The 13,326-nt window shown below is 33.2% G+C and overlaps 2 protein-coding genes and 1 pseudogene across 51 annotated transcripts; 1 reads left to right on the top strand and 2 right to left on the bottom strand.

Annotated features, from left to right (window-relative positions):
* Nucleotides 1-228: 228 nt before the first annotated feature.
* On the bottom strand, nucleotides 229-1,273 carry LOC109125438 (putative inactive receptor-like protein kinase At1g65250 pseudogene; annotated as a pseudogene).
* A 219-nt stretch (nucleotides 1,274-1,492) lies between these two features.
* LOC104701120 (diaminopimelate decarboxylase 1, chloroplastic-like) lies at nucleotides 1,493-4,989 on the top strand. Of its 50 annotated transcripts, none has more exons than XM_087458750.1 (13): nucleotides 1,493-2,308; nucleotides 2,546-2,583; nucleotides 2,679-2,732; nucleotides 2,818-2,960; nucleotides 3,095-3,142; nucleotides 3,216-3,256; nucleotides 3,389-3,431; nucleotides 3,567-3,704; nucleotides 3,856-3,936; nucleotides 4,045-4,078; nucleotides 4,229-4,293; nucleotides 4,411-4,483; nucleotides 4,601-4,989. In XM_087458750.1, the coding sequence occupies exons 4-8, from the start codon at nucleotides 2,920-2,922 to the stop codon at nucleotides 3,649-3,651; spliced, it is 258 nt and encodes an 85-aa protein (XP_087314876.1). In that variant the 5' UTR covers nucleotides 1,493-2,308; nucleotides 2,546-2,583; nucleotides 2,679-2,732; nucleotides 2,818-2,919; the 3' UTR covers nucleotides 3,652-3,704; nucleotides 3,856-3,936; nucleotides 4,045-4,078; nucleotides 4,229-4,293; nucleotides 4,411-4,483; nucleotides 4,601-4,989. The 50 variants fall into 50 exon arrangements, 40 of the variants coding, with proteins under 40 accessions (XP_087314876.1, XP_087314873.1, XP_087314857.1 ...); XM_087458747.1 differs by having other exon boundaries at nucleotides 4,646-4,989; XM_087458731.1 differs by having other exon boundaries at nucleotides 3,389-3,426; nucleotides 4,646-4,989.
* A 5,424-nt stretch (nucleotides 4,990-10,413) lies between these two features.
* LOC104704610 (protein neprosin-like) lies at nucleotides 10,414-12,558 on the bottom strand. Its single transcript, XM_019227476.2, has 8 exons — nucleotides 12,451-12,558; nucleotides 12,227-12,313; nucleotides 11,946-12,134; nucleotides 11,737-11,848; nucleotides 11,652-11,698; nucleotides 11,511-11,564; nucleotides 11,293-11,418; nucleotides 10,414-10,830 (listed from the first exon to the last, which is right to left on the bottom strand). The coding sequence occupies exons 1-8, from the start codon at nucleotides 12,556-12,558 to the stop codon at nucleotides 10,414-10,416; spliced, it is 1,140 nt and encodes a 379-aa protein (XP_019083021.1).
* Nucleotides 12,559-13,326: the final 768 nt, after the last annotated feature.

Raw genomic sequence — 13,326 nt, forward strand, 5'->3', positions numbered from 1 at the left:
CACTTCAACAGCCGTTGGTACTTCCCCTTTAAGACCAATGCTTCTCTGTGAGAGCATTAGGAAAGCTTTCACTTGAGAAAGCTCTACCTCTGAAATATCACCCATCTCTTCTAGCATCTTTGGGATCTGCAATCTCTTCCATTCCGGCTCTCTTTTCCATGAATTTGAAAAGCCTAAATTGAAAAGGTCATCATCTTCATTCTCCTTCACCGTCAGCTTCTTTTTTACCTAAATCTTCCAAAGTCTGTCTTCTCCGACTAGAAGGTGTTGCATCAACATTCCTAAGGCAACAAAGACGTCCGTTTTCTCGGAGACGACACTAGTTTTTAGGTATTCAGATTCCATGGAACCAAATATTGGCATTCCCTTCCACCTGTACAAATGTTTCTGCTTGTGGGATTGAGTTGAGACACACAGAGAGAAATCATTCAGCTTAGTAACGCCATCTTCATCCAACAATATTTTCCAAGGACACAAAAGAATCTATATACGAAAGGCCTAGGGAAGGCGGTGTGAAGCCGTGAAGGTAAGCTAAAGCAGTGGCGGGCGATATCCTCTGCTATCTTCATTCTCCTTTTCCACGTCTGCTCACTTATGTCTAATTTGTAATGTTTCTTTACACCATGATAAACCAAGACTGGATCTTTAAGCTCAACACAGCATCCAACCAACTTCATGAAGTTTTTTGTGACCACTCACCACCGATGAAACTGCTGTGTCGCGGCAAAATGGTTTCTTCTCCGTTGACATGTTTTTCTTGATGAGTATCATCATGTGATTGTTCTTGGTTTTACCAGAATACCATTTGTTGTAATACTCATCTAATTAAGAAATATGATTATATTAGACTGCCTTCTGAAATTGTCAGTGGCTTTGAGGATCTCGTCAGCAGAGAAGAACTTGATGGAATTGGATTTGCCATCGCAACATTCTATCAGATTCTAACAACTTCGCCCCACTTCTACTACGTACAGAAATAAGTGCATGGACTATCTTACTAATTAGCTTTTTATTAAGAGATTTGACTTGAGGATTTGGACCAACTCGCTTGTCGAATCAAATACACAACACATGAATATAAGATGTAAATTTAACGATTTTGTTTTCTTTTGTTTTTTTAATAGTTTTTATTTTCTTTGTTGGTATATTATTTTAGCTTTAAGGAACTTGAATAGTAGAAGAAAGCCTATGGAGTATGCATTAGTAGTGTTTAGTGATAAAGGCATAAAGCAATGATATATACTTCTTCTTTTTCCCCTACAATGAAATACATTTTTTTGAAGAGTCATAATAGTAGATACAAAAAATTAGATTCATTCTCTTCCCCAAGAAGGTAAGGTTCAGAAAATATTTGTTTATAGTCTTTTTCTGCATTTATTCTATGTTATATGTTAATGGATACTTTTAACGGTTTTATAGTCGATTTAATATCACTTCTTGAGTTTTTTCTAATGAGGATTTGTCTGTTTTTTATATTTTTATGTATATTTAGGTTTGTAAAACAGTTGGGGCAAAATAAGGTATTCTGAAAGAGAAATTGAATAAAATGCGTCTACTAAATAAATGAATGAAGATGAAGATCGACCAGTACACTTTTTTGGTGAAGAGTACACTTTGTATACTAGTCGGTACTAAAGGCGCTTGAAACCGGTCGATATTACTACCACACGGGTCAGTTATGAATATGTAAAGTTTATGTTTTTCTTAGCCTTGAGCACCATGTCAATATAGTCTCTATATATAGAGACGTTTGACGCAAAAACATATAGAATTTTTAATAAAGTTTTCGTTCAAAAGTTGATTTAAGTAATTTTCTATTTTATTAATTTAGTTAGATTCTGAAAAACCCTTAAAGGTCCCTCCATGAAAACCAAATTTAGGTTTGCAAAATGTTGGTTTATTACTCATATGTATAAATCTTCTAAATATTATTCAAATGTTTAGTGTATCTTCAAAATATTATTCAAATGTTTAGTGTCCTGTATATAATTACAATTTACATTTTGGATTTAATTTTTCGATTTTAAATAAAAAAATAAAAAAAATACACATTAACAAATTAAAATACACCTCGTTTTTTTTTACCACATCACTAAAGAGTTTTTACCACATCAGTTGTTGTTTATATCAAAGAGAGGTTAACTGAAAAGGTTCTACTGTTCATAACCCGGAGAAAGAAAAAAACTGGGAGATCCGACGGCGACGGATCCAGGTAGCCAGAATCGCCGGTGGAGGTGAGCAAGACTCATCTGATCCCGCCTTTGAAATCAGATACAGCCGTGAGAGTCAGAGTTACAGCTACCATCAGGTACTTATTTATATATGTAATTTTCTCTCTAGTTTTTCTTTTTTTTTTTTTTTTTTTTTTCTCAAAACTTAGTTTTATTGTCTTGGTTATGATTTTCGTCTTGCTTTGTTTTCAGCGGGTTTCCTTGTACATGTATCTGAATCAGCTGATCAGTTTACAAATGCTTTTATCTGTTTTTTCTTTTTTGTTCATTCTTAGTTAGGGTGAAATTAAATGATGTTGGGTTTTATTTTGCAGGCTTGGCTTGGTCACCGTTTAATTTCGGTTCTGATTTTGTATGGTCGTTAATTGTATCTTAATCTTTCTTTTGATTTAGCTTTTCGTTGGTTCCTTTGCTTTATTATGACTTCTTCTTGTTATGTGATTTCAGGTTTTCAACAGCTGATTAAAAGAGTTAATGGGTTTGAGGAATCAGAATTGAAAGGTTTGTTTACTTGTTACTTACTACTAAGCGTTGTTTTGCTTACTTGGGTTTACTTGCTACTTACTACTAAACCTCGTTTGCTTAGCTCTGTTGCAGATAAGGCTTAACAATATGGTAGAGAGACTTTCACACCTATTGCTCCTTGGTTTGCTTAGCTCTGTTGCAGATAAGGAAGAGATGATGATCCATGGCTCTGTTGCAGAGATGTTATTGGTCTTTTTGCTGCAGGTATGGTTTGGTCGTTGTTTAATTTCGGATCTGATTTTATAAGGACGTTTTCTCTTCTTTCTTTTGAGTTAGCTTTTCGTTGCTTCTTATGCTTATGATGATTTCTTCCTTTTTTGTGATTTCATGTTTTCAAGAGCTGATTCAAAAGGAATTTATGGGTATGTGGAATCAGAATTAAAAAGGTTAGTTTACTTGTTACTTACTACTACTAAAACTTGTTTCTACTAAACCTTGTTTTGCTTAGCTATGTTGCAGATCAGGCAAACCTTGTTATAGAGTTTCTGGAAAACAAATTGGTAGACTTTCACACCTCTTGCTCCTTTTTTTTTGCTTAGCTCTGTTGTTGCAGATATGTTCCTCTTCAAGGATCTTGTTCAATACTGGATTTCATACCTTGAGAATTGAACGATGTTGGGTTTATTTTGCAGGCTTGGCTTGGTCACTGTTTAATCTCGGTTCTGATTTTGTAAGGTCGTTAATTGTCTCTTAATATTTCTTTTGAGTTAGCTTTTCGTTGGTTCTTTTTCTTTAATATGATATCTTCTTGTTATGTGATTTCAGGTTGGTTAAGAGTTAACTTTTTCTATTTGCTTCAACTGTTTTCAGGTTCATCCATCTCAATGTAGCTACTTGGCACACGAACTCATTGTTTGGTATCAGGGACAAGAAGTTTCAATGGTTTCTGGATTAGGTGAAGGCACATCCCGTAGAGCTCATTGCCAGCTAGGTTCTCCCATTACAAAGGTAACTCCGGTTATTGTGTGTTAAAGACTGTGTTTGATATCTTACTCTCTGTCGTGAAGCTTATTGATCACATACTGACCTGTTTTTCACTACTGTTTCTTCAACTTGTATCACTCACTCTTTGGTTTGGTCTTTCAAATTCTCGTTGCAGGTTATTCTTAATATTCATCCTACTGGATTGTAAATTCCTGTTTGAGCTTTCCGGTCTCCACATGCGCGCTACTATAATAATGTAAGTGACTTTTGTTTTCTTTTCTTTTTTGCTCTACCACTTACTTTATTTTTGAATTTGTTGTCATCTTTCTTTGTCCTAAAGCACGATACTATTGCTTATTTGCAGGTCTTCCATGGCTGTAATGACCAAACTGATATTGGTATGTTTATAATTGCAATCACTAATGATTAGTGTATAAACGATTAAACCCTTGTTTGTTTTCATGATTACAACTTGGTCCCTTCAATTAACAAATATTTTAAATTCATCCCTTTTTTTTTTATTTTGGTGTGTTTCTATTTGCGTACAGACGACGTAACGGTAACATGCTGCTGAATGGCTAAGGGATTTCTCATCAGCCACGAACATGATTAGGTTAGTCTGACTCTTATTTATCATTTTTCTTGATTAACTTGGTTCCCTTTAGCTGATATTTTAAATGTGCTTTTGACTAATCTAATCAGATTTTCTTTTTTTTCTTTGCTGTTATAGGTGCATTTATCAGTTCTAGATGCTCATAGTGAGTCTTCCTTGAACAATATTGTGGAGGGTTCAAGAACTGTTGGTAAACAAGTCAATGTACTTTTAGTGTTTTAGCATCATGTTTTAGTCTTTACAACATAAATTTTTAAACACAGTTTGGTTATGAGTTGGCTTTTTCTGTTTGGTTACATATTTTAAGCGCATTAATATGGTGTCCATATGACATGATGTCCATAACACTCAGGCCCATGAGTGCTGGAGCTTGTTGGAGCTCATTGCCATCTAAGCTCTGCCATGAACATGCTTCTATCATCATATGCTCTAAGGAAGATGATAACCATTACGATAGTGACTTTTCCAGTGGATCGTCTGCTTACAAAGAGTTTCTTGACCAGAATCAGATTTAAAATAGAATTCAAAAATTTTGTTTCCTATAAATTTTGCAAAGCATTGCACATTATTATGATACCATCACATTTACACTCTTTAAAGATAGTTCGTGACTATGCTCAGTTCAAGATGAATTGTACTTGGGTATGTAAAACATTGATTTGTTTATTTTCAAAGTTATGGCTGATTTACGGTTAAGTTACGGCTGAGTTATATACTTCACACGGCTGAGTTATGAATTACGGAGTTATGAGATATTAGTATGTATTCTTCTTTCTTTCATGAGTCTTTCGTTTTGTCAGATTTCTAATAAATTATCTAATTAAAACGTCTCTCGATATCACAAAAAGTGTTGTTAGGGAATCGCAAAAAATCACTAATTATGTGCCTGCTCAGATCCACACATAATAAATACATAAAGTTAGCTTTTCTCACAATATATTATTCAAATTAATTAAAAAATTTGAATTCGAATTGTGAATAAAAGAAATAAAAGTATTTCTCAAACAATTGACTGATATGGCTGAGTTATCGACATAAATGGCTGACTTATGAAATATTTGTAAATTAGAATTATTATAATTCAAAATTAAAATATAGAATTAAAAAATAAATATTACAATCATTATAAGCAATGAAAAGTAATAATTATAAACAAAGATTGATTTTTACACAGTCTGATCAAAATGTGTAAAACATTCAAAACATGACATTTAGGGGTTATGGTTAGGGTTAGGGTTTGAGGTGTAGGATTCATATTTCCAACATTATGGGTTTTAATATAACAGTTTGGTTTTGGTTATATTGTGTTTAGTTTAAGGTGGTAATTTGGATATACTAATATGATAACCATTTGAAAATTGAATTTTTTTTGAAATTACTTTTCAGTTATTTCCGGTTATGGGTTAGTTAGATGATTATATAACTATAAATAATTCAAATGTTATCCAAATTAGGTCGATTAACTTAATATAACCTATAGCAAGACGAATATAACCGTAATTAACCGAAAATAATGGAAAAAATAGTTTACGGTTCGGTTCGGTTTGGTCGGTTATTTAGTCATTCTAATTTGAGGGTTGGCTGAGTTATGGTAAAGTTATGGCTGAGTTATGCAACGGATATATTAATTTATTATATACATTCTCGAGAATACAAAAAGTGTTGTTGGGGAGACGCAAACAATAATTATGTTTATTGTTAAGAACCACACGCGTAATAAATGAGATTTTAGCGATTTTTTATTTAACAGGAATTCAAAATTTGAATTTGAATTTTTAATTTTTTTTTAATAAAAGTATTTCTCAAACAATTGACTGATATGGCTGAGTTATCGACATAAACGGCTGACTTATGAAATATTTGTAAATTAGAATTATTATAACTCAAAATTAAAATATAGAATGAAAAAATGAATATTACAATCATTATAAGCAATAAAAAGTAATAATTATAGACAAAGATTGATGTTTACACAGTCTGATCGAAATGTGTAAAACATTCGAAACATGACATTTGGGGGTTAGTGTTAGGGTAAGGGTAAGAGTTTGAGGTTTAGGGTTCATATTTCCAACATTATGGGTTTTAATATAACAGTTTGGTTTTGGTTATATTGTGTTTGGTTTAAAGTGGTAATTTGAATATACTAATATGATAACCATTTGAAAATTGAAATTTTTTTGAAATTACGTTTTGGTTATTTCTGGTTATGGGTCGGTTAGATGAATATATAACCATAAATAATCCAAATGTTATCCAAATTAGGTCGATTAACTTAATATAACTGATAGCAAGCCGAATATAACCGTAATTAACCAAAAATAATGGAAAAAATAGTTTCCGGTTCGGTTCGGTTTGGTCAATTATTTAGTCATTCTAATTTGAGGGTTGACTGAGTTATAGTTTATGACGGCTGAGTTATCGTTTAGGGTCTTCTCAATAATATGAAAACGATTCTTCTTTCTTTCCTGGGTCTTTTGTTCTGTTAGATTCCTAATAAGTATTAAAACGTCTCTCGATGTTACAAAAAGTGTTGTTAGGAAAGCGCGAAAAATCACTAATTCTGTGGCTACTCAAATCCACACTCATAATAAATTCAAAAAGTGAGCTTTTTATCACAAGATATTATTGCAAATAATTAAATAATTATTATTCGAATTTAGAATTTTATTTTTCTAAAAGTATTTTTCCAACAATTGAATATTAAAATTATTATAACTCAAAATTTAAATTTAGAATGGAAATATGAATATTACTATCATTAAAACCAATAAAAAGGGATATTTATAGACTTAGAGTGATTTTTACACATTCTAATTTGAGGGTTGGCTGAGTTATCGTTATTCAGACTGAGTTATGTAAATAATTAAGATAAAGTGATGGATGAGTTATCAAATATTGTGGTTGACTTATCGAACTTTATGGTTGAGTTATCATTCCGTAATGGCTGAGATATCGAAATAACGACTGATTTATAATAATATGAAGGTACAACATAAACGAAATAAAATAAACAAAAAACACAAAATCATAGTTCGTAGTTCATAGTTCATGTAGAAGACGACACAAAAGTACAATGAAAATCACTTTTTGAAACCGATGTAATCTGAGCCAAATTCTTCAAACATATCGACCAAATCATTTCAAACTATGCTAGTCAGCATCTCGGGTTTATTGCCACCACTCGCCCATATCCTCTTGAGAGCACGCATCTGGGATCTGAATAACGTTCTAGCCACCAAATTAAACTGCGTCCAGACCGTTAAAGTGTGCTTTGGATCCCACGTGTATTACGCTACAATTAAAGGAAATAAACGATAAGAGTATAGAATAATATCAATATGGTGGTTTGTTTTAGTGATCTTACCGCGAGGAGGAGAAACCACTGTCTCTTAAAGTGGAAGGGAATCAAGCGGTACGTTGGCCACACATGGTGCCAGTTGTGTTGAAGTATTCCTCCAATCGCGATAGAGAGAACATGAAGGAACTTGAACCACGTAACAGTGGTTTTGTCAACCCAGGAACCCACACCAGGGTTTAGAACCGGAATATTCTCCAGACCAGTGGCGCAAATGATCGCTTCGACATTTCTAAAAAACTGTCCATCGATATGAGGAACAACTTCCATGTCGATAGGAAGATGTAACAGATAGGCAGATCTGTGATTTAGGAGTAGATATGAGAAACGAAGAATGAGATGAAAGAGAGTCAGACATATGAATGAGGAGAATATAAAGGAAAAACAATAGGAAAACGAAAGCTCACGTCTAGTATTAGGTTAACTGATGGTTTTCCGCCAAAATATCGCTTTACGGCTGAGTTATAATCATTACGGGAAAACGAAAGGTCATGTGATGGCTGAGTTATAGTGAGTTATGGCTGAGTTATCACAAGAAACAATCTGAAAGTAAATGGATGATATATATGACTTTACGGCTGAGTTATAATATTTACGGGAAAATGAAAGGTCATGAGACGGCTGAGTTATAGTGAGTTATGGCTGAGTTATCACAAGAAACAATCTGAAAGTAAATGGATGATATATATGACTTCACGGCTGAGTTATAATATTTACGGGAAAACGAAAGGTCATGTGACGGCTGAGTTATAGTGAGTTATGGTTGAGTTATCACAAGAAACAATTTGAAAGTAAATGAATGATATATATGACTTTACGGCTGAGTTATAATATTTACGGGAAAACGAAAGGTCTCGTCGATTCATGTGACGGCTGAGTTATAGTGATTTATAAATCCTTAATGGCTGATATATCGGAGTTGTCGAAAAAATCAAATCGGCTTGAAAATTCATCGTCTTCTTCTTCGTCAGATGCTACTTCGACAACTTCTTCTTCTTTTTCGTTTTCTTTGTCAACGATCTTACCATAATCAAAACAAGTGCCTTCAAATCCCCCATCGTACACTTCGTATGTAGATTCTAATTTCGATTCACTGCTTGGCCTAATCATACTTCCTCTAGCTCCACTAGTTTCTGTAGACTCTTTCGCCGAAAACTCTACACAGAGACGTAGCTGATTGGTTTTCCATAGCTCCAAAAAACATTGCAACTGTCGATCATTGGAGACAAAAACTGGTAGAGTATCATGCGCCATTAGTTTCAGTGCCTTGTTCGAGAACATGTAGCTCAACTTTAGCTCATGGCTAAACGCGTCCAATCCGTAGTCTTCAAGAACAAGCTCCACAAGCTTGTCGTGTGTTGTGCCACCATCTATCTGCACAACTATACACCCTCTATCGTCGGTGTTAAATACATATCTCTGTTTCTTTACCCAATTATCAGAAACGATTAGTACCGGAACTGGATCCATGAAAGAAAATGAAGAACAAGGTGAAGAAGAAGTAGAAAGAACTAGGTGAAGAAGAAAAGTGAAGAAGAAGTATAAGAAAAAAGTGAAGAAGAAGATAAATAGTTCACTTATTTACCAGTTGAAGAACAAGAGTTGAACGAAGTTTCGTATTTCCGGAGGAAAAAAAAAAGATGATATGGAATGCTGACATGGATGCTGCGTCCGACGTGGCAAGTCAGCCATCAAACAATTGATAACTCAGTCTATATAAAACTCAGCCATCAAACAAATTATAACTCAGTCACAACATGAAAAACATTACAGTAATTAAAAAGCAAAAAAAAATTGCTGCCAAATTCAGCCGCTTCATCAACTGAAAATATGTAACTCAGCCGTATCGTTTAATAAGTCAGCCGTAACTGAATAACATTCTAGTAATTAATATTTTGCTACTAAGTCAGCCATCGAATGGCTGAGTTGTACGATAAGTCAGCCCATCACGGCTGAGTTGTACGATAAGTCAGCCTATAACGGCTGAGTTGTACGATAAGTCAGCCTATCACAGCTGAGTTGTACAATAACTCAGCAAGTCGGAAAATGGTAACTCAGCCGTGTTGTAGTGATAACTCAGCCAAAATTTAAACAACTCAACCATCGGGTGAAAACTCAGCCGTAAGGGCGGCTGAGTTAGAGCGTAACTCAGCCAGATTTTGATAAGTCAGCCGTAACGCTTGGCTGAATTATGCTCTAACTCAGCCAGATTTTGATAAGTCAGCGAGATTTTGATAAGTCAGCCGTAACACTTGACTGAGTTATGCTCTAACTCAACCGTCCGCTCTTACTCAAATGTTTTTTTCCATAACACAGCCGGAATATACCTATAACTCAGCCGTAACATACCTTTGTAATGCGTTATGACTGAGTTATTGTTACACGTCAGCGTTTTTGACATGGCGTCTGACGTGGCAATGTCATTTTTGTAATTACGTTTTTTCCGGTAACATAAAACAAGGGCACGCTGGGTATTTTGAAAATATCCGAAATATTTTAGTAATAAAATCTTTGTTTGTAGATTCTCGTAATATTACCTAATTTGGATAACATTTGAGTAAATTACCCCAAAAAAAAAGATGAAAACAAAATCTCAACTTTCACGTTTGCAAATTTTCTGAACCCAATTTTGCGTTGTCAAAGCAAACTTGAGAAACTAATTTGCAAGGGTTGCCGCTATATTACAATGTTAATTTATACATTTTTTTTATTTAACATTGGTTTTTTTAAGGTTTCAGTTTATGTAGTCATTTAAACTTGGGAAATTAATCTGAGTAAACGATAGTTGATGAACTAACATTGTAACAAGAGTTTCCTCCCGGACCACCATAAGTGAAAAAGAAACCAAGTATTTTTACTTTACCAATTCGTAACCAGTAAAATTTTGGACTATCTAACAACGTCTCTAGAGGAAAATAATCAATTCTACGATGTTCATAGTTGGAATTCACGACTTTAACATCTGCAAACAATGCTGAATCTCTAGTGCCTCCATCCGGGAATTTACCATTACCCATCAGAGGGCTTGAACCCTGACGAGAAGCCTGAACTGCACCTCCAACTCCAACCATATTTGCACCAGTATCCATGAGATCAAATAACTCTTTTGGCCAATATCCAATATCTATGTTAGGTACTTTTGGTATCAATTTTGTAATCCACCAATTTCCTGTTCGTTTATCCTTTGAATGAGAGAGAAAACAAATCAAAAATTTTAATTAGAAAAGTTTGATTATGAAATTATGTTCTAATATAATTTTTTTAAATGGTAAATTTTTAGACATAGGAGGTTAGTCAATACATCGATCATTAATTTCAAGATTCAATCCTCCACAACTAATTGGGAATGACAAGATAATTTAAAAATTGCATTGGTTCTTTTTTTTTATAGCATATCTAACTTTTTTTAAAAAAAATCTAAAATATTACAGATTTTCGATAACATTTTTCAATGTTAAGAAACTTCATTGGATACCAGACTATAAACAATTTAACTGGTAACACAAATGATACAAAATTTCAAGAATACAAAATATCAGACAAATTGATTTTTTTCATAATATGTTAAAAACGAAACAAAAAAAAGCAGATAAAAATTATTGAAAAAAAAGAATGGAAGAAGTATTTAAAAAATAGATAAATACTTGATGGATAGAGTAATGCAATACATCTTCCCCTGGTTGGTCCAAGGGTTGTGCTATTGGTACCTCCTGTGATATTTGAACAAACCCAGGACATGCCGTATTGTAACATCCTTTTCCATCTTTACTCTATTAATAAAATATTTTATATTTGTGTAATTTGATTTAAGGGGTTCAACATATATATGGAAACAAAAATAATTTTTTACATGTGCAGACACCTTCCAAAATCCGTATGACCAATGATTAGTCTCGCCAAATACACTTGGGTTTATCTATAAACAATTACTATACTTTAAGACTATCTAAAGTTTTCTAAATAGATTTTAAAAAACAACAAATTAATTAAGTATAAGATTTACCATCCAACCTGCTTGGATAAAATTAACTTGGTTATTCAATCCACTGCCTATAGGATAAAATTAACTTGGTTATTCAATCCACTGCCTATATATATTTGAGTATATGAAGCTTGATCTCTTCCAATGTTATAGTTATGTAAACTAAACCAACCTTCTACACCACGATATGGACCATCACGTGATCTTACTCCGGCAATCTACCAAAAGTGGGTTACAATAACATTTTTATTAACATCTGAAATAAGCATGTAAAATGTTATTAGATCTAAGGAATTAAGAGAAAATTATTCTTACATGTGTTCCATGACTATCACCTGTAAGTGGATGGAAATATTTCTCGGTGTAAAGTTTTGTGTTGTTGATGTATTCTTTTGAATTTCTCAATATAAGAACAGTTCCATCTGGACATCCCATTTTTCTCTTATATGTTTTATTGTTGCCAGTTTGATTCTTCAATTCAGGTTTTGAAACTGATGGTTTCAGCTTTTCAAAAAATAAATAATATATTCAAATTCAATATCATTTATATCATAATAAAATGTGCGTATGAGATGCATTATGAAACATTTATGCACCTGAATTGTATGATCTTTGAGCAAGGGATGATCAAGTCCTGGCTGCTTATAAATGTTAATGCAATCATATGTTACATTTTCACTTATCTGCTAATAACAAATAATGATTAAGATTATAAATGAAGTTAAGCTGAGTCCATAAACCATATTAGACTATAAAATATGATGATGTTAAACTAATTAAGTATATCGGAAAAAAAATTTGGTTATATTTTAAAGCTAACCTTGAAGGTTTTGAGAGGCACAACATTTTGATCTGAATGAATTGGGGTTGCTGAAAACAAAAGATGTAAGAAAACCATTACAAGAGGCATCCTAACTCTTGTAGACATTTTATGAGTTCTTAATTCTAGAAACAATAATTTTACTATAAATAGTACACTGATGTAAATAAGAGAAAAGGAAACGCATTAAGCACACTGAAATGTTTGACTGACAAAGGAAATATAATGTTTGACCGAAATATTATGGAAAGGTTGTGAAAGAAAGTTAGAGAAAACTCAAATATTATATATAAACAAAATTGGCAAAAAGTAGAAGATCATTAAATGGGAGATGGTAGAACTTTGACTATAAACAAAATAAGGCATATGTGCTCTGTAAAACCCAGAAAAGTCTGTGTGTAATATTGATAAACATAAGATATATATAGGTACAATAGACGTGATCCCCAAGTAGAGAATATTGACATAATATATAATAGCTAAACAATAGGAAACTATCCTTTATTCTAACATGCTCTCAACTATTTTTTATCCAAGGTATAAATTTCCTATGCAGTTGTAGTACAAAAGGTTATCAATCCAAATGGTTGTTTATGTTAGCAAGAAGGATGCAATCAGAACAATGCAAGTCAAGCCAAGCAATAATGGGGTTTCGTCTAACAATCCTAAAATAATAAAAAAAAAGAATTTAAACAAGAAACCACACGACCTAAGCACTCGATGCAAGCATTCGAGTACATGATCGGGTGGGGTGATCGAGTAAGCAAAGAAGGTATGAACAACTCGAGGGGTTACTCGAAGCAGGTGATCGTGTACCTGCTCGGGTAAGGGATCGAGTGATGAATAGAAATGCAAGCAACTAAAATACAAAAGCTT

Source organism: Camelina sativa, chromosome 7, assembly GCF_030686135.1.
Source record: "Camelina sativa cultivar CO46 ecotype springtype chromosome 7, ASM3068613v1".
Taxonomy (NCBI): domain Eukaryota; kingdom Viridiplantae; phylum Streptophyta; class Magnoliopsida; order Brassicales; family Brassicaceae; genus Camelina; species Camelina sativa.

Bases quoted from the DNA above. Each gene is read 5' to 3' on its own strand.
- LOC104704610 (XM_019227476.2), bottom strand. From the start codon at position 12,558: ATGTCTACAAGAGTTAGGATGCCTCTTGTAATGGTTTTCTTACATCTT. The intron at 11,849-11,945 runs GTAAGAATAATT...CACTTTTGGTAG, and splicing joins GTGATAGTCATGGAACACAT to ATTGCCGGAGTAAGATCACG. The intron at 11,565-11,651 runs GTAAATCTTATA...AATTGTTTATAG, and splicing joins TTATCCAAGCAGGTTGGATG to ATAAACCCAAGTGTATTTGG.
- LOC104701120 (XM_087458726.1), top strand. From the start codon at position 2,920: ATGGCTCTGTTGCAGAGATGTTATTGGTCTTTTTGCTGCAG. The intron at 3,143-3,215 runs GTTAGTTTACTT...GCTATGTTGCAG, and splicing joins GTGGAATCAGAATTAAAAAG to ATCAGGCAAACCTTGTTATA. The intron at 3,427-3,566 runs GTAAGGTCGTTA...AACTGTTTTCAG, and splicing joins TTAATCTCGGTTCTGATTTT to GTTCATCCATCTCAATGTAG.